General features: G+C 35.5%; 1 protein-coding gene across 1 annotated transcript in view; it reads left to right on the top strand.

Moving 5' to 3' along the window:
* The window catches only part of LOC137391012 (sortilin-like), a 52,850-nt gene that overhangs the window by 8,016 nt on the left and 26,139 nt on the right, over window positions 1-18,695 (top strand). The window contains exons 5-10 of the mRNA XM_068077344.1: window positions 221-376; window positions 2,728-2,881; window positions 6,564-6,721; window positions 8,219-8,360; window positions 9,417-9,631; window positions 18,352-18,475. Coding sequence (XP_067933445.1) covers window positions 221-376; window positions 2,728-2,881; window positions 6,564-6,721; window positions 8,219-8,360; window positions 9,417-9,631; window positions 18,352-18,475 — 949 coding nt within the window. The remainder of the gene's footprint in view (window positions 1-220; window positions 377-2,727; window positions 2,882-6,563; window positions 6,722-8,218; window positions 8,361-9,416; window positions 9,632-18,351; window positions 18,476-18,695) is intronic.

Raw genomic sequence — 18,695 nt, 5'->3', positions numbered from 1 at the left:
ATAGTGTGGGTTTGTGTGCGTGCATGTGTGTGTCTCAGTACAAAAAAGTTTTTTGTATATATGTTCATAAAAATAACTGATGCTGACTGAAAAATACACAAATAAAATGAAAATGTAAAACCATAAAAATAATATTACTTGGTATTACAGTATATGCCGTTAGCATGACATATCAATGACTAGGAGAGGTTTAAAAGAGTTTACACTTGTGTTGTCTCAGGTCCTAATAATCGGTGTGATAGGGGAGACCTACAGCTCGTGTATATCAGTCAATTCTGGACAGGAGTTTAACTGCTACAAAATGCCAGACAATCTCTCTCCTATCGGAAGTTTGCTTTTCAACGACGACATGGTTATGACTATCATGCGACAGGATGTAAGTTCATTGTTACTCTTATTACTATTATTCTTATTGTTACTATCTGTGATTTGTCAATAGGCTGCGCACCAGTGCATTCAGCTTGAAAGGCGTGATAATAGGCTACGCCTTACGTAAGCAAACCATTTTAGTTCCTCCTTTATTATGACATCGGGGAAGTTTCGTCCTTTTCTATATGATTTATGAGTCGTTACTAGTTGTGAATGCTAGGTCCTTCTATTCTGTTGTTTTCTCTTTGTTGACTTGTTCAAACAAATGTAAGATGGTGACAGCATTTTTGTTTGCTTCATCATGAAAGGGTTTAAATTAGCATTGAAAAATTGTATGAGTATTACACGCTGGCTTTTGAGGAGGAGACAATTTTCTAAGTTAAAAAAGAAAGGCAGCGTCTTTTTGTGTTCTTGTTCAGTCACATACAAGCTGGTCAGCTGAAGACTGCGAGGCGTCAAAATACTATATTCAGTATTGATGTATTATAGATTAATACTATAAATAATTTATATATATTAATATAATATGTGTTTAGTGTAATACTCGCAGTAAGTATGGTATTGCATGGGACTTCTTTTATTTCTAATCAGGTGGGTGTTTAAGATGCTGGTTCTCAGGAACCTGATGGAGTTTTTAAACCAAATATTTTGATGACCTGGTAAAGTGCACAGAGTATACGTGTGCGACGTTTGAGCGGAATCGACTAAACAATGTGGAGAATTTCATATAGCATTTTTCACAGAACAACAGACACACGCACTAACACATGGACTAACAGACACATGCACTAACACACACATAATGACAAAGTGGAGTATATTAATATAGATTTAGCATTTGCGAGCCAAGAGGAGACAATTTGCAAAGGTAATTTAAAAGTTGATAATGCCTAAGATTAGCTTTTATTTGCTGTTTGCTTGTACCCCCAACCTTATCATGTTAGTAGAAAATTTCAACTTCTATATATATATTTCTCAAAGTATGTCCGTGGATATGTTTGTATGCATTCCGGATATAGATCTTAAAATCTTGGAATAAAGACTCAAAGAAGATTCGAGCTCGGACTCTGCCATTCGCCAGTCTGACACCCTGCCCTCTAGACTACAGGAATCCAATTGCTAGTTTGCCAATATAAGTCATTATACGAGAGCAATTACCAAACGGCTTTGCGTACGATGCGGGTCATAGCATAACGTCATGAGAAGCTGTTCGCTCACATTGTTAAACATATTGGCTAATAGCGAGCAACTTTCACTACTTCTCATTGTTTATAAGACAAAACACTTTTCTCATGATATGCAGTTTGAAAGTTAGAATGGCAAATGTTGTTATATGTTAAATACAAATCATTTTTCTGTCTAAAGACTTTTCTATTACTTGGGCAACGCAGGGTAGCACAGCTAGTAGGTTTATAAATGACCTAAAGTAGCTCTAAAAATACTTATCGTTTTCCCTTACCTTCTTGGTAATAATTTTACATATTTTCTGGTTTTTTAAAAGCTGATCCTAAGGCTAAGATTCAAGTGAGTTAGGCCTTGTTAAATCTATATACAAATCTCAGTTTGTGTGTGTCGATTTGTCCAGCTGTAGCAAATAAAATTTAGGAATGAAACATCCATTTCATGCTGGATTTGATCTTGAAACCTCCCATTCACCAGACAAATATCTTACCAATTAAGCTATGCAAGATTGATGGATTCATTGGGCGATATATGTCGGTATGTGGGTGAAAATACACATAGCATTACATTATGGCACAACGACACTAAAGCTTACTCTCATGGCTCTTATGAGTAAGTGTCGCAACACTAGTTTACTCAAATTAGCCATTGGCGATGTGCCAGGCTAATGGCAAGTGGTAGGCAACTACATTACCTTCAACTGTTTATAAGCTGTTTTTAATGCCCGAGCGTTGCCGGGCATTCATCTAGTTTTTATATAAATAAAACTATAGGTATTTGAGTTTTCTGTAGGACCAACTCAGCAGGAAGGCGGACAATTGTTACATTGTTCTTTCGCAAGTGACTATTGAAAACTTTAGAACAAGGTGGAAAAAAATCATGATTTTTTTTAGAAGAATCAGACTTTTTTTGATTTAAATCTATATTTTGACTATTATGATTTTTTTGGTGCTCACAGTATTTACAGGTTTGTTGTAAATGCAGTAAAACATGATTGTTTATCAAGAAACACTGATTTTTGCTAAATAATGAAAAATCGAAATAATTATAAAAATCTTTTTTTCTTTAAAAAAATCATGATTTTTTTTCCAAAATAGTTTGCTTTAAATCGATGATTTAAATTTATTTATTAATAAATAACTATATATTTCTTTGATTGTTTATTTATTTTTACAGTACTCCTACAATGACCAATCGCTGGTTTTATCGGTCAACCATGGAAAGAACTGGACTGTCATTGCTCGTCAAGTGAAAGCCGCTCTATTTAAAGCTGGTAGCAGAGACACTATATTTGCTCTTACCGAAATCGGGGATTCGTCTCCCTTTGCGGGTAAGACTTCTGACAGCGAGTGATAGAAAGAGTACCTCTGATAGATATATTCCTCTGTCGATACTGTAGATGCTCCTATAATGCAATTTGCTACATGTTGGTATATACCACTGTAAATACAGTAGACACTCCTATAATGTAAATTGCTACATATTGATACATACACTGCACCTCTGTCGATACAGTAGATACTCCTATAAGGTGAATTGCTATATGTCAATATATACTAGTTGGTGTCACGTGGCTTGGTCTGCATGAACTCTTTCGTTACGAATAGCCTTTGTAAGGCCTCGCCCTAATACCTATACAAAAACATTGATCATGGATTCATGGATCACGGCGTTAACAGATTGCTTTTATATTTAATAAGTTTCAAAACATTCTACTGTTTGACAAATTGCCCAGAGATGTGTACTGACACTCATTGACAAGGGAATAGATTTTGGATTGAAATCGTCTGTGGACAAAAGTGGTACGCATTTGTTGTACAATTTCACCCTAAATTTTGCCACAACAAGTAATGGATATTGGATTATTATTTTTCCAAAAAAACGAACCAGTTAGTTTTCTTTCACTCAGAATCCACGGCATCGTAGTTTCCTAATTTTTTTATTTTCGGTTTAGGGTGGATGAAAAGAAATATTGTAAAAAGAGCCCCGAATGTATTTCTGCTGGTAAAATTCTTCAGCAGTGGGCTCAGATATTTCTGATAACTGTTTTTATATTAGCGAACTTGAGTCTGTGTTTTGGACAAACTAAGAAAACAATAGGTTTTTTCTTTTGCATTCAGTTTCACTAAACTAAAAAGGTTCAACATGGTTCTTGTTCTCAAATCTATTAGTTCGTGAGCAGAACTTTTGACCGATTCCAAAAAAATGTTAGATTAAGGCTCTATGACTAGCTCAGGCATGGGCAGCATGCGACTTTCAGGCCACTGCGGTCTTTTTTGCTGCTTCAATGCCACCTTTTTGTTGCCGATCAAAGAAAAAAATTTTGAATGTATATTTTAATCTGAATGCTGCAAAAACTGATTGTCAGTCTGGTTAAGTCTGGTTAAGTCATCATAAAGAAGTTGTTTCCTTAATTGATGGAATATTGCAACACTAATAGGTTATCACTGTGCTTGTCCTGCAAAAAATGAAATCCCTATTTGCATGGGGAATCCCCTCCAACACTTCCTTTCCACAACAAAATGTTTAGCAACTTTGTGACAGTGAGTTTTCAAGTGCAGCAATGGCAAATGCAGCAAAGAGATCAAACCGTTCAGTAGGTAAAGAGAATTGCAAGTTCATCAAAGAATGGACTGATGAATCTCTCAGGGTGGAACTACCAAACAGGAATGGAATGTCATGTTTAGACATCATAAAGGCCATGAAAAAAGCAATGCAAAGACGAATATTAACGCTGAGCATGGAGCAGTACATGGGCAGATGTCTAATGATGCTAAAAAGGCAATTGCGACACTGCTCAGCAACAGAAAGACACAGCAGTGTATGATGAGGACTTCGACTGAGAGCAGCCAAAAAGCCACTTTAGCAAGCGTGACGATAGTTTACCGGGTTAGCAGGTGTGGAAAGCCATTTATGGATAAAAGTGTATTGAAGATGCAGCAGGTGATTTATGCTCTGATGAAAAAACTAAAAAAACTTAAAGGTATACCAATCTCCCGTCGTACAGTAGCTCGTCAAATTGAAGAATTGAGTTGGGATGTGCAGCAACAGCTACAAAATAAATTGCATGGTTTTACAGCATATTCCATTGCACTTGATTAAATGACAGATGCAACAGCTACAGCCCAGTTAGCTGTGTTTATTCGGGGAATAGACAGAGTCGGCTATTACTGAAAATTTGCTTGCTCTGTGCAACACGCATGGTCGCGCAACAGGAAAAGATGTGTTGGTCAAAATATGAAAAGTGGCAGAGCAGAAAAATCTTGATCTCAGCAAATTATGTTCCATAGCAACAGGTTCCATAGAAACTCTGTTATGATTGATCGTTCCATAGAAACTCCTGCTTTGATTGGTTGTGTCAATAGTTTCAGCAGTTTCCTAATTGAGGAGCTCAAGAAAGATGGGATTTATTCAATTCCCTTACAACTCCACTGCGTACTTCATCAGCAAAACCTGTCTGCTAAGGCTATAAAACTGGATCAGACTGTAAGTGTTATCAAAGAGGATGTCATCTATCTGCAACAGAAGGGATTAAGACATCGTTAGTTTCGCGAGTTTCTCAATGATATTAGATCAGAATTTGAAGATGTTCCATATTTTGCTCAAGTACTCTGGTTTTCAAAGGGAAAGATGTTACACTGAGCCTTCAACTTGCAAACTGAGATAATATGTAAGATTCTATAGATTGCAAGAGAAACAGCTGCTTAAGTTTCGTGATGTTCAATTTTTGAATGACTTTGCCTTGTGGATATGCTGCTGCACCTTAATGAACTAAACTACAAGGTGAAAATCAGCCAATTAGTGACATGTATCATGTTATTGGCGGTTTTTATGGTCAACTTGAAATGTGGGAATCACAGTTGAGAGAGGACAACGTTGATGTACAAAGCTTTCCACCACTTTGTGATCGGCCAAGTGAACCACAATGTACAAAGCTTTTCACCACTTTGTGATCGGCCAAGTGAACCACAACTAGAAGGGTATGCTGATGTTGCGTGTGATCAAAGCAAGAATTTGAAGCCAGATTTCGTGACTTCAAGAAAATAAAAAGAGAGCTCCGTCTGTTTTCAGCGGGGCTAATTGTAGAAGACATTCTACCTCATCTTCAACTAGAAGTGATTAATCTTAGAAATGATTCCATCTACTCACCTCTGTTTAACCTTAGCTAAGATCTCACCCACGCCTATCGTATGCTTCCCTGTTTGAAATACCCACAACTAAAGGCTTTTGCAACACGAAACATGCGCATGTTTGGAAACATGTACAAGGGTGAACAACTTTTTTCTCAACTGCATTATGTCAAAAATAAATACAGAACAAAGCTCACAGATGAGCTCATCAATGACAATCTTCACCTCTCTGCTACAGACATTATGCCACTGTACACTCAAGTGATGACATTCAATGCTAAGAGTCTGATTAAAGGAGTCGTGTGTGAACATAAACTGATGTTATCATGCTAACAATATCTTATTCTTGCTTTCTATGTATACTCAATCATGTTTATTTGCATTAAAGGTGAATTATACAGTCATTGCAATAACTGGATGAAGTTGAGTTTTTTTCAATTTCCATAAGTTTCTAAATTTTTATAATGTTGAAGCAATATCTGAAAATTCATGCTACGCGCATTGACATTTCAGAGAAACGGTGATATAGGGAAGTAAACATTCTTTTGCCTGCACTGGTCGGTAAAATCTATAGGACATAGGTGATGGTGGCCTTTTACACCAAATTACCATCTGAAGGTGGCCTTATGCTCAAAAAGGTTGCCCACACATGCTCTAGGTTTTGCAGCAAAAATACCGAGAGTACGTCAGCAAAAAAACTTGGCACGAATTAATTCTGTCAGAAAGATAAAAATCGACAGTAAAAGATTTTATTCAATGTAACTAGTGAATTGAAACATTTGTATCCTTGTTCCGCTGCAGGCTCAAATCCTTTTGTATTCGCTATTCTATTTTTACTTCTGCCTCTATACTTGTGTCCTACATATTCTATGACTATTTTAGGTCTATTCGGGATGCCACTAGAAACCCAGCTAAAGGTTATCGACGTGTCAGATTTTGCGAACCCAACATCTAGAGATTTGAAAGGCCTTGGTAAAACTCCAGTAACTGGATTTCAATATGTTGGTGATATGCTACACGTTGTCACAGAGGACGATGATGTAAGTGTAATGCTCCTTTGAGAATGATCCATCACGGGACCAATTGCGTCATGCTTCTCCCTCATGTTGTGATAATAATTTGTTAGGTCGAAATGCTTGTCATCTGTCAGTGCCTGGCAGTGCTGCATAAAGCCTGGTTCTCATATACGTCGCAAAGCACCGGCGACAGCACCGCAGGCTATTAGCGGTAAAATGGTAACCTACGCGCTGGGTGCCGCCGGTAGTTGCTGGCGGCAACTCAATAGTTTAGCGCTGTTCAAATTTCACAAAAGGCCGCAGGCAAAACCTTCCTGAAATGCACTGTACAGATGAAGGTCACAATTATAGAAACGGTATGGCGAGCGAACATTTTATTTGATAATGTGATTATGTTTAGCGATGCAGCTTTATATGTGAACAGATGCCGCCTAGCGTCGCAAGCGTTTTGCTGCGCAAGTTACCGCCGGAGTCTCGCAATCGATATGGGAACCAGGCTTAACATCTGTTAGCGTGTGCTTGACATGAGCCAAGTAGGTACTTAACAGGTGTTGAGCGGATGCTTGCCAGGTGTCGCAGGAGCTCTTGGTTTGTGTTTGAGCTATTACGTTCAAATGCAATAGATTCATTTCGTATGTACGTGTATAAAGTATTTAGTCATTTGTAGAGTGAACTATATGAGATCTGTTGAATTAAAGCTTGTTTGTAAGATGAATTAGCTGGACAACAATCAACAGCAATCCTTCACTTTTCGCGGTTAATCAATCGGTCACCTCCTGCGATATATGAAAGTCTGTGAAGTAGAAACTAACTTTTATAGTAACTTTTTATTAATCATAGGCATTTTTTGAAGGTTGATTAGATGATTTTGAGAGCCATAGGCGTTTATGAAGCGTAATGAAGGGCCTTCTTAAATGCCCATCACAAGCGCTTTGCACGTTTACACTTCATGTAATGCAACAAAAATATTGAACTATTTTAAATATTTTTAATATTAGTCCGAAGAACTGTGAAACAACTTTATTTTATACCTGATGACATTTATGATATTTGCTGGTTGCTAGACTTTTTAACCAGTGTTTCACCAAATATCATTTGATGATGAGTATATTTAGATATATATTTAATAAAAGTTTCAAAACATCCTACTGTTTGACACATTGCCCAGGAATACTGACACACATTGACAGGGTCAAAAGGGTCAAATACAGGGTATAGATTTTGGACTGAAGTTGTCTGCGGCCGAAAGTGGTTACGTATTTTTTGTACATTTCTCGGATCTCACTTGAGGTCAGAGTAATCCATGACACAGTTGGTATATGAGCATTCTCAGAATATTAATTATATTTTGTATGAATATATGAACAAACAGATAGCAGTGATTAACATTAGAAATGTAATGTTTTGCATTGTAAATAAAAAAATTTTTTACATGTAGCTCATGTTTTGTCTGCATGTCTGAATTGGCTAGACTTGTAAGCCTGCTGAGAGTTATCTGGTTCTCTGTATATTCACTCGCAGGGACATAAAGTTTTGAAGATCAGCAACGATCACGGTGAGTCGTTTAATGACACTCATCTACCTACGACCCTCGCTGGACAGTACATCAACATCCTCGACACCGACAGCAAGCTCATATTTGCTCATGTAACTTCGGCTGAAGGTTAGACAACTCTTCAATTTCTCTTGACTGTTCTAAGTGTTTTCTTTCTGCGGTTTGTTACTACTAGTACGCTGGCAGTCTTGTGTGCTGTGATATCGTCGTGCGTAACTATGTGCCCAACTATTCTTAGACTTTATGTAGAAAGTTTGGTGAGTGGCGCAGTTGATAGTTGTGACTGCTAAACAGATTATCCTAGTTCGATTGCTGTACAGAGCAATCAGTTTTTCTAATGCTCTTAGTGTAGCTGCGTACAGATACGGGTCTGATTATAGTAAATGCTAGCATCCTAGCAGTTCGGTATGCTGTGAGAGATCGTTAGATGCAGATAAAGCACAGAGAATAAGCATGCGCACAATTATTCTAAAATCCTTGAAGGTGAAAGATAACCGCAGCTGGGTAGTGTGCTGGATTGCGAAAACCCCTGTCATGGGTTCGGACCCCATTCCATGTGATTCTTTCTTCCAACAGTCGGTTCGGATGGACAAATTTCCTATTATAGTACATATTGCACCACACATAACGTATTTAGTATAAACAGAAAATTCTTTATTATACGAGCAAATATAAAAGATGAATAATTTTACAGCGAAGCATGCGTTCCGCAAATGTTGATAAGTTAGTGTATTTGTCTAGGTGAAGACTATTAACTGAGCTGGTAGAACCAAAGCTACCTTTTAGGCTAGTCACCTTACTACTAGTGTTAGTAGTAACAGGAAAATAGTTCTACTCTCTAGACTGTAGCTCTCTTTTGTAGGAGGCAGTATTATTTGTTTTAGTCTAAACTATGCTGAAAATGTACAGGCAATGTTCTGTATATCTAACATGATCTAATCAAAGCTATCATCCATAGTAAAAATCTGAGAAATGTGAATAATTAGATTAATAACCAGTCTTTATAAGCTTTGGGTTTTTTTCTGTAGAAATCCTAAAGTTTGGGTTACTGTACAAACTTCACATAGAGGAATGTTACAGAATAGTTTGAGTTTTCTAAATCTTTTTAAAATGCTCTTAGGCTATATCCTAGAGTTTTAACACAATTGACTCGTCGTGTTTTAGATGGAAACTTTGGTACTCTCTACACGTCCGGGGTAGACGGTCTCTTCTACAGCAAGTCTCTTGATAGGCATGTAAGCGTTGATTTCTACAACGTAAAATCAATGGACGGAGTCTACCTCAGCACTCAGATAAAGGGGGATAAGTCATTGCTCACACTCATCACTATGGACAGAGGAGCTGAGTGGAAGCCAATTACGGTGGAAAATTGTGGTGAGGTAAGTGAGGACAACTTCAATGATATAATGGTTAGGGTGTAAATAAAATTCTCAGAGTGATTTATAGAATGAACAAAGAATCCTTACAATAATGATATACCGTACTTTTCGGACTATTAGCCGCTACTTTTTTCTGATGATTTGAGCCATGCGGCTTATATAAGGGTGCGGCTATTCTGTGGCTTTTTCTTTGACCGCTAGGGCGCATTAACCATAATCTACGGTTAATGTGCCTCTAGCGGTGAAAGAAAATACGAAACAATGCCTAACAGTACTGTTCCGTTAGACACTAGGTTAAAAAGCGTCGGTTAATACGAAACAGTGTCGTTAGACACTGTTCCGTCTTAAACAGCAAAGTTGCCGCCGTGTTAAAAACCACCGTCCTGAGTTCAGCGGCCTATACAAAGGTGCGGCCTATGTATTGTTTTATTGTCAGTTTTTGGAAAATAAAGCAGATGCGGCTTATATAGGTGTGCGGTTTATAGTCCGAAAAGTACAGTAATTTTTACTATTTTCTTGTTTCTTTGTCTTATGGTCTAATTTGCTTCAAACAGCATTGACTGGTGTAAATAAAGTTAATCTATATAGATAAATTTAAATATATATATATATATATAAATCTCAATGTTTGTCTGTCTGTCGTCTGTCCGTCGTTCGTCCGTCCGCCGTTCATCCGTCCAGTTATAGCCATAAAACTTTAATAAGGAAAAATCTGTTCGTTTCACTGAGAATTTGAACTCGCGACATTCAAGTCGTAAGTCAACCAACAAACAATTACTTCACATTTAAACACATTTACAGTTGTTTTATTTTTTCTATTTACATTCTATATATGTATATTTTTCATGTATATATATATATATACACATATATATATTTAATTTTGAATTATGAATTTTATTTTTATATATATAAGGGTAGGGATGCAATGCAAATGAAAGTGATACAAATGATCACGTGAATGGTTGTTATTTAAATGATGTCTTCAAGTCAGTGTATATAACATCAAGGAAGACAAAGTAAAGATGTCTTCAAGTCAGTGTATATAACATCAAGGAAGACAAAGTAATGATGTCTTCAAGTCAGAGTATATAACATCAAGGAAGACAAAGTGAAGATGTCTTCAAGTCAGTGTATATAACATCAAGGAAGACAAAGTGAAGATGTCTTCAAGTCAGTTTATATAACATCAAGGAAGACAAAGTAATGATGTCTTCAAGTCAGAGTATATAACATCAAGGAAGACAAAGTAATGATGTCTTCAAGTCAGTGTATATAACATCAAGGAAGACAAAGTAAAGATGTCTTCAAGTCAGTGTATATAACATCAAGGAAGACAAAGTGAAGATGTCTTCAAGTCAGTTTATATAACATCAAGGAGGACAAAGTGAAGATGTCTTCAAGTCAGTGTATATAACATCAAGGAAGACAAAGTGAAGATGTCTTCAAGTCAGAGTATATAACATCAAGGAAGACAAAGTGAAGATGTCTTCAAGTCAGAGTATATAACATCAAGGAAGACAAAGTAATGATGTCTTCAAGTCAGTGTATATAACATCAAGGAAGACAAAGTAATGATGTCTTCAAGTCAGAGTATATAACATCAAGGAAGACAAAGTAAAGATGTCTTCAAGTCAGTGTATATAACATCAAGAAAGACAAAGTAATGATGTCTTCAAGTCAGAGTATATAACATCAAGGAAGACAAAGTAATGATGTCTTCAAGTCAGAGTATATAACATCAAGAAAGACAAAGTAATGATGTCTTCAAGTCAGAGTATATAACATCAAGGAAGACAAAGTAATGATGTCTTCAAGTCAGAGTATATAACATCAAGGAAGACAAAGTAATGATGTCTTCAAGTCAGAGTATATAACATCAAGGAAGACAAAGTAATGATGTCTTCAAGTCAGAGTATATAACATCAAGGAAGACAAAGTAATGATGTCTTCAAGTCAGTGTATATAACATCAAGGAAGACAAAGTAAAGATGTCTTCAAGTCAGTGTATATAACATCAAGGAAGACAAAGTGAAGATGTCTTCAAGTCAGTTTATATAACATCAAGGAGGACAAAGTGAAGATGTCTTCAAGTCAGTGTATATAACATCAAGGAAGACAAAGTGAAGATGTCTTCAAGTCAGTTTATATAACATCAAGGAAGACAAAGTAATGATGTCTTCAAGTCAGAGTATATAACATCAAGGAAGACAAAGTAATGATGTCTTCAAGTCAGTGTATATAACATCAAGGAAGACAAAGTAAAGATGTCTTCAAGTCAGTGTATATAACATCAAGGAAGACAAAGTGAAGATGTCTTCAAGTCAGTTTATATAACATCAAGGAGGACAAAGTGAAGATGTCTTCAAGTCAGTGTATATAACATCAAGGAAGACAAAGTGAAGATGTCTTCAAGTCAGAGTATATAACATCAAGAAAGACAAAGTAATGATGTCTTCAAGTCAGTTTATATAACATCAAGGAAGACAAAGTAATGATGTCTTCAAGTCAGAGTATATAACATCAAGGAAGACAAAGTGAAGATGTCTTCAAGTCAGTGTATATAACATCAAGGAAGACAAAGTAAAGATGTCTTCAAGTCAGTGTATATAACATCAAGGAAGACAAAGTGAAGATGTCTTCAAGTCAGTTTATATAACATCAAGGAGGACAAAGTGAAGATGTCTTCAAGTCAGTGTATATAACATCAAGGAAGACAAAGTAAAGATGTCTTCAAGTCAGAGTATATAACATCAAGAAAGACAAAGTAATGATGTCTTCAAGTCAGAGTATATAACATCAAGAAAGACAAAGTAATGATGTCTTCAAGTCAGAGTATATAACATCAAGGAAGACAAAGTAATGATGTCTTCAAGTCAGTGTATATAACATCAAGGAAGACAAAGTAAAGATGTCTTCAAGTCAGTGTATATAACATCAAGGAAGACAAAGTGAAGATGTCTTCAAGTCAGTTTATATAACATCAAGGAAGACAAAGTAATGATGTCTTCAAGTCAGTGTATATAACATCAAGGAAGACAAAGTAAAGATGTCTTCAAGTCAGTGTATATAACATCAAGGAAGACAAAGTGAAGATGTCTTCAAGTCAGTTTATATAACATCAAGGAGGACAAAGTGAAGATGTCTTCAAGTCAGTGTATATAACATCAAGGAAGACAAAGTAAAGATGTCTTCAAGTCAGTTTATATAACATCAAGGAAGACAAAGTGAAGATGTCTTCAAGTCAGTGTATATAACATCAAGGAAGACAAAGTGAAGATGTCTTCAAGTCAGAGTATATAACATCAAGGAAGACAAAGTGAAGATGTCTTCAAGTCAGAGTATATAACATCAAGGAAGACAAAGTAATGATGTCTTCAAGTCAGAGTATATAACATCAAGGAAGACAAAGTAATGATGTCTTCAAGTCAGAGTATATAACATCAAGGAAGACAAAGTAAAGATGTCTTCAAGTCAGTGTATATAACATCAAGAAAGACAAAGTAATGATGTCTTCAAGTCAGAGTATATAACATCAAGGAAGACAAAGTAATGATGTCTTCAAGTCAGAGTATATAACATCAAGAAAGACAAAGTAATGATGTCTTCAAGTCAGTGTATATAACATCAAGGAAGACAAAGTAAAGATGTCTTCAAGTCAGTGTATATAACATCAAGGAAGACAAAGTGAAGATGTCTTCAAGTCAGTTTATATAACATCAAGGAGGACAAAGTGAAGATGTCTTCAAGTCAGTGTATATAACATCAAGGAAGACAAAGTAAAGATGTCTTCAAGTCAGTTTATATAACATCAAGGAAGACAAAGTGAAGATGTCTTCAAGTCAGTGTATATAACATCAAGGAAGACAAAGTGAAGATGTCTTCAAGTCAGAGTATATAACATCAAGGAAGACAAAGTAATGATGTCTTCAAGTCAGAGTATATAACATCAAGGAAGACAAAGTAATGATGTCTTCAAGTCAGAGTATATAACATCAAGGAAGACAAAGTGAAGATGTCTTCAAGTCAGTGTATATAACATCAAGAAAGACAAAGTAATGATGTCTTCAAGTCAGAGTATATAACATCAAGGAAGACAAAGTAATGATGTCTTCAAGTCAGAGTATATAACATCAAGAAAGACAAAGTAATGATGTCTTCAAGTCAGAGTATATAACATCAAGGAAGACAAAGTAATGATGTCTTCAAGTCAGTGTATATAACATCAAGGAAGACAAAGTAAAGATGTCTTCAAGTCAGTGTATATAACATCAAGGAAGACAAAGTGAAGATGTCTTCAAGTCAGTTTATATAACATCAAGGAGGACAAAGTGAAGATGTCTTCAAGTCAGTGTATATAACATCAAGGAAGACAAAGTGAAGATGTCTTCAAGTCAGAGTATATAACATCAAGAAAGACAAAGTAATGATGTCTTCAAGTCAGTTTATATAACATCAAGGAAGACAAAGTAATGATGTCTTCAAGTCAGAGTATATAACATCAAGGAAGACAAAGTGAAGATGTCTTCAAGTCAGTGTATATAACATCAAGGAAGACAAAGTAAAGATGTCTTCAAGTCAGTGTATATAACATCAAGGAAGACAAAGTGAAGATGTCTTCAAGTCAGTTTATATAACATCAAGGAGGACAAAGTGAAGATGTCTTCAAGTCAGTGTATATAACATCAAGGAAGACAAAGTAAAGATGTCTTCAAGTCAGTTTATATAACATCAAGGAGGACAAAGTGAAGATGTCTTCAAGTCAGTGTATATAACATCAAGGAAGACAAAGTAAAGATGTCTTCAAGTCAGAGTATATAACATCAAGAAAGACAAAGTAATGATGTCTTCAAGTCAGAGTATATAACATCAAGAAAGACAAAGTAATGATGTCTTCAAGTCAGAGTATATAACATCAAGGAAGACAAAGTAATGATGTCTTCAAGTCAGTGTATATAACATCAAGGAAGACAAAGTAAAGATGTCTTCAAGTCAGTGTATATAACATCAAGGAAGACAAAGTGAAGATGTCTTCAAGTCAGTTTATATAACATCAAGGAAGACAAAGTAATGATGTCTTCAAGTCAGTGTATATAACATCAAGGAAGACAAAGTAAAGATGTCTTCAAGTCAGTGTATATAACATCAAGGAAGACAAAGTGAAGATGTCTTCAAGTCAGTTTATATAACATCAAGGAGGACAAAGTGAAGATGTCTTCAAGTCAGTGTATATAACATCAAGGAAGACAAAGTAAAGATGTCTTCAAGTCAGTTTATATAACATCAAGGAAGACAAAGTGAAGATGTCTTCAAGTCAGTGTATATAACATCAAGGAAGACAAAGTGAAGATGTCTTCAAGTCAGAGTATATAACATCAAGGAAGACAAAGTAAAGATGTCTTCAAGTCAGTTTATATAACATCAAGAAAGACAAAGTAATGATGTCTTCAAGTCAGAGTATATAACATCAAGGAAGACAAAGTAATGATGTCTTCAAGTCAGAGTATATAACATCAAGAAAGACAAAGTAATGATGTCTTCAAGTCAGAGTATATAACATCAAGGAAGACAAAGTAAAGTGTGCATAAACACATCTTCATTTCAAATCATCGTTTCATACTGAAAATGTTGGAGATATCTTTTCATGCATGGTGTAAGACACATGGGCCCACTCTATCTGTTCATTTTGCAAAAGTTGTTTCACAAAGACTCTGAACAGACATAAAAAGGCTTTTCTTTATGTAGTTGAAAATTGCTTGAAAATAATCTATGTATAGTAGTAACTCGCTTCAGTTGAAGTATTAGCTGAAGCCTCCTCTGGTCAATTCAGTGAAGGTTCTAGAAGCTTGCTACACCGGTGAATATTTGCCTCACCATTCCAAGAGGTTCTTGAAAACATTGCTGTTCCTTTATTAGTACACGTTTAAACAGTTTCTCTTTGAATAGTTTCACTTTAATAATATTAAATACTGCATTGTATCTCCCTACTTCAGTTTTAACACTATGGACCTCAAGAAGTCTAGTGTGAGTGGTATTAGTGGGATATAAATGTAGAGAACAGTGCTTTCTTGAGGATCACAGTGAGAAATAATGGGAAAACATGAACAAACATCTTTGTGTCAGTTTTTACAAATGTAAGATATACAGAGGAAAGAAGTGAAATTGAAGGGATGGAGAAAAGCTTACAATTACTGAAAGTTTAGAGGCTGGCTGCGATCATAACATATGAAATGCAAAAATCTTCTATGTATAAGAAATTTAAGTCCATTTATATAGTGTAAGTTGAATCAGCTGTGCGTTTTGACTGCCACCTCTAATTACTCTCCATCACTAGTTTGTTTCATTTAAAAAGGTGCAGAAGAGTGGGAAATAAAAAAGTAGGTGCAATGAGGACCCACATAAGCAGTAGCATAGATAGTCATGGTGCTGGGCCCTAGTTAGCAGTTAGTTAATTTATTTAGATAAAAAATACACAACGACTATTCGAGTGTCAACAAGGTGTTGTTTGAGACCTGAGTCGAAGCGATATAAAATTGCTTATTTATCAGAAATTAGTTAACAAAGAGGTCCACACTGCCGACACCTGAAATATGACCCGCATATGACCCAATGCAGAGGAGGAAGGCGGAAGAGGTAGAGTCATCAGGCAATAATGTGTCTATATGTCATCAATGGATTAGTGTATTTACAAGTATGGAAGGCTAAGAGAGAAATACAAAATTTGTACCATATGGACGGATAGAATTCTAGACTTTTTAAATAACTTGCAACACCAAGGCTACACCTCTACTCACCTATCCTTAATAAGCCTCTTAATAGACCTTTTAATAGACCTTAAAAGGCCTTTTTATTAATTATTTCATGTGATTTATTGTTTTACATTAGTTAATACTCATTTTAATGTAATGCCATTGTTTTAATGCTATACAGAACTAACGGCAGTGTTCATCTTTACGTTTATGAATTGAAACAATTTAAAAATGCAATGTATTTGTTAAATAAGAAGATTTTCTCTAACATGTGACAGTTTTAGTATCAGAAATCATGTCGTATGATGAAGTTTGGCTGTCTAGTTGGAATGTTACCATGTTTTCATTATTAGCAAATAAAATATTATTGCCTGTATAAATATACTAGCTGTGCTACCCGGCGTTGCCCGGATAATAAAAAAATTATTTAAACAGAAAATTGATTTGTATTTAGCATATAACAACATTTTCCATTCTAACTTTCAAACTATATATCATGAGAGAAGTGTTTTGTGTAGTTGAAATAAATTAAGAGAAAATAAAAACATCTGTAAAGGTTTTCAAACTTTTTCAAACAACTGTAACTAAAAGTTTTGTGCAGGACAACTGAATCAAAAATAAAGAAAACAACTGTAAAGGTTTTTAAACAACTGTAAATTTAAAATTTCATAACTTTCAGCGGCGTATATCTTTTAATAATGTACAGTGGTACCTGGGTTCTCGAACATTATCCGTTCCAGAAGGTTGTTCGAGATCCGAAACAATTTTTCCCATTATAATGAATGTAAGTAAATGTTATTCCATTCCGAGGCGAAAAATCAACTTCGGTAAAGTATTTTACATTTCACACTACAAACTGTACTGTATACTATAAATAAAAACGGGTAAATATAGATCATGTTTAATTTTAATAGAAGGTTTTCTGTTTATGATGATGGGAAAAAAAACAAAAGTAATCATTTAATATGTTTTGCTCTTAAAACATCATACATGTAAACATTAAAGGTTAAGATACAACGACAAAAATTGCAGAAATTGATAATGAAACAGCAAAAAATTGCAACAGATCAGTTACATCAAAAACTATGTGAAAACAAAAATATAAACAGCATTGGCATGTTTACTTCACATCTTTGAAGGAGAATCCTCCTCCAAAACAATTTAGAGTAACTCGACTGGAGGGGTTATCTCTCTAGCAAATCTATTCGATAAATCTCTTTGTCCCAGATGGTTCCTCCCTTTTTGTAAAGAATTTATGAAGCGTAAATTGCTTCTCTGCTTGTTAGCGAATTTTTCCATGCTGTTTCCGGAGCTATTTCAATGCGCATGCTCCGGTTTGCTCCGAATTTATGTTTGAGATCCGAGACGAACAATTTTCAAAATCTACGGTTGAAAACCGAGTTGCTCGAGAACCGAAGTGTTCAAGATCCAAAGTTCCACTGTATATAATCAGTACACAAATCGCCAAATTTTAAGTTCGAGATAAATTATTGTCGATATCGTGGGGCCGAATAAAATAGCTCTAAAAAAACGAAGAAGCATCGCGTTGCATATACTTAGGTCCCAAAAATATTTCTGCATTGTGACTCGTGGACGCAATCCTAAAATAATTAGCACATGCATGATGTATACAGTATATGAAAATGCCAATATCACTATGCTGTTCTAGCTCAGTGGTAGAGTATCTGGATAAGAAACTTGTTGATGCGATTGCGGTAATTGTCGCGAGTTCAAATCCATCAGAATGTGGAATTTCATTATCAAGATTTTAATAGCTATAGCTGGAGGGACACACATACACACATATCCACATACATTGAGAAATATATATAGATGGCAAATAGAGTTTGTATATTTATATTGCCGGATAAAATATTATTGCCAATATGAATATAGGTTCGCTTGTCTAGAACGGTCTGTTGTCAATATTTGTTCAAGTTCAGATCTGACTCATCTTTTACACTACTGCAGGCTGACTGCATGCTACAAATCTACGGGGCATTCCTGATTGATGAGTACAAAAAGTCTAATAGCTCGGCGCTCGCCCAAGGCCCTCATAGTAGCGAAAGTGCCAAAGGTTTAATCATTGTGCAAGGTGAGTCTAGGGGTGTATCAATTTAGAGCATATAAAGAGTGATTTAAGATAGCGTATTGAGTTTCTTGATATTGTGCAAGGAGTGTTGCTATAGGGTATATAGAGTACTACCAAAGAGTGTATAAAAAACCACCTGAGAGGATACAGAGTTCTACCAGAAAGTATATAGAGTACTACCAGATAGTGTATAGAGTACTACCAGAGAGTATATAGGGTACTA

Source organism: Watersipora subatra, chromosome 3, assembly GCF_963576615.1.
Source record: "Watersipora subatra chromosome 3, tzWatSuba1.1, whole genome shotgun sequence".
Classification (NCBI taxonomy): Eukaryota; Metazoa; Bryozoa; class Gymnolaemata; order Cheilostomatida; family Watersiporidae; genus Watersipora; species Watersipora subatra.
The sequence above is the reverse complement of the archived record's forward strand: the minus strand, read 5'-3'. Positions and strand labels throughout refer to the sequence as shown.